This window comes from Malurus melanocephalus, unplaced genomic scaffold, assembly GCF_030028575.1.
Source record: "Malurus melanocephalus ecotype Western Australia unplaced genomic scaffold, MMel_1.1 scaffold_86, whole genome shotgun sequence".
Classification (NCBI taxonomy): Eukaryota; Metazoa; Chordata; class Aves; order Passeriformes; family Maluridae; genus Malurus; species Malurus melanocephalus.
Window position 1 is genome coordinate 1,468,943 of NW_026623318.1, and position 1,951 is coordinate 1,470,893.

Genomic DNA, 1,951 nt, shown 5'->3' on the forward strand with positions numbered 1-1,951 from the left:
TGGGGATGGGATGTGGGGGTAACATTCTGCCCCCCACAGGGCTTCTCCAAGGCACTGATGGAGATGACATCGCCGTACACTGGCACCTCCCAGGCAGAGCCGCCTATGTGAGCACCCCGCTGGTCCTGGGGGGTCCCTGCTGGGGCCAGGGCAGGATCCCTCCTCAGCCCCTGACCCTCCTAATCCCCCCAGGAGCTACAAGCTGCGGTTCAACAGTGTGTCCCAATCCGACCAGCTTGTGTCCTCCTGGAAGAAGAAGCGGCGGCAGCTGAGCAACACAGACAGTGCGGGAACCTTGGGAGCCCTGCGGTACCGAGGCCACAGGGATGGGCATGGGATGGGCATGGCCACAAGGACAGGGCATGGCCACGGGGATGGGTATAGGGTGGGCACCGGGGTGGGGTGCTCAGCCTGGACAAGTTGGGAGTCCTGATGTACTGAGGCCACAGGATGGCCATGGCCACGGGAACGGGGATGGGGTCCTTGGCTGCCCTGCTGGGGCTTGGGGTGCCCCTACACGGGYTCACACTGGCACTGGCAGCCCCAGCTCCAACTGCCCTGCAGATGTGGGTGGGGACAGGAGCTGCCCCCATTTTCCCCATCCCTGACTCCCTCCTGTAATGGCCTGACCCCTCTGGCTTCACGGTCCTTCCCCCTGCTACATCTCCGCGAGGTTTGTGATGTTCAGGCATAGCAGCTCAAGCCCCGCTTTGTGCCCCCAGGTTCGCAGTGTTCGGGTTGGGGTCCCGGGCGTACCCTCACTTCTGCGCCTTCGCACGGGCCGTGGACACGCGGCTGGAGGAGCTGGGCGGGGAGCGGGTGCTGCCCCTCGGAGAAGGCGACGAGCTGTGCGCCCAGGAGGAGTCATTCCGCACCTGGGCACGCCAGGTGTTCCAGGTACGGGGGCCGGGGGGGCCCTCGGGAGCCGATCTGCAGCTGGGCACAGAGGGTAGGGGGGCACCCACAGGGCCCCCCGCTCCGCACCCACCGCCCCCCCGTGCCCCCAGGCTGCCTGCGAGACCTTCTGCGTGGGGGACGGGGCGGGAGCGGCCGAGGAGCTGTTCGCCCCGCCCCAGGGCTGGAAGCGCCAGAGGCACCGGCTGGTGCCGCAGCCCCAGGCCACCGAGACCCTGGCAGGTACCGACTCCTCCGGGAACCCCCAACCCCTGCGGGCCCCCCCGATCCCCTGTGACACCCCCCACCTGTCACCAGCATCTGTCCCTTTCCCCGCCCCAGGACACCCCATAGCAGCATCCTGTGGGATCCCCTCGCACCCCACAGCTCTGGGGAGCCGCCCCCCTCGTGTCCTTCCCGAGACCCTGTGCTTGCACTCCAGCCTTCCTGTCACCCCACGACTCCCCAGCTCCCGTGCCCCTCCGTGTTCCCCCAAACCCCTGTTCCTCCCCAGCCCTTCTGTGTGCCTTCATGACCATCAAGTCCCTCCAGGCCYCATAAAACCCCTCAGCCATACATGTATACCTGGCTCTCCTCGTGTCCCCCCATGTGTCTCCAGACCCCGTGACCACCTGTGTCCATCCAGTCCACCCATGACCACCAGACTCCCTTATCCCCCCAATCGTCTGTACCCCTGTACCCCCCCACTCGTTCCGYGTCCCCAGTTCCCCCATGACCCCTCCGTGCCCCCAGGACTGTCCCAACTGCACAAGCGCCAGGTGTTCCCCTGCACGGTGCTGTCTGTGGAGAACCTGCAGAGTGAGGAGTCCAGGTRAGATTCCCCCGGCACAGGGACCCCACCTCGCCTCTCCACCCACCCGCGGGATCTTCCGTCCCCCTCCACTCCCAGCACTCCAGGACTGCCCGCATCCCCAGGACAACGCCCTCCACCGGGACCTCCGGGACCGCTTTCTCCCCAATGCCCCCATCCCATGTCCGGCCCCCCATCCCCCACTGACCCGTCCTGCACCCGCTGACCTCTCGCTGCCCCTCCCCC

The 1,951-nt window shown here is 67.2% G+C and overlaps 1 protein-coding gene across 1 annotated transcript in view; it reads left to right on the plus strand.

Annotated features, from left to right (window-relative positions):
- NOS3 (nitric oxide synthase 3) overlaps positions 1-1,951 on the plus strand; it is an 11,813-nt gene that overhangs the window by 6,547 nt on the left and 3,315 nt on the right. Inside the window, exons 14-18 of the mRNA XM_057367901.1 lie at positions 40-107; positions 193-309; positions 723-897; positions 1,008-1,137; positions 1,648-1,726. Of these exons, the coding sequence (XP_057223884.1) occupies positions 40-107; positions 193-309; positions 723-897; positions 1,008-1,137; positions 1,648-1,726 (569 nt within the window). The remainder of the gene's footprint in view (positions 1-39; positions 108-192; positions 310-722; positions 898-1,007; positions 1,138-1,647; positions 1,727-1,951) is intronic.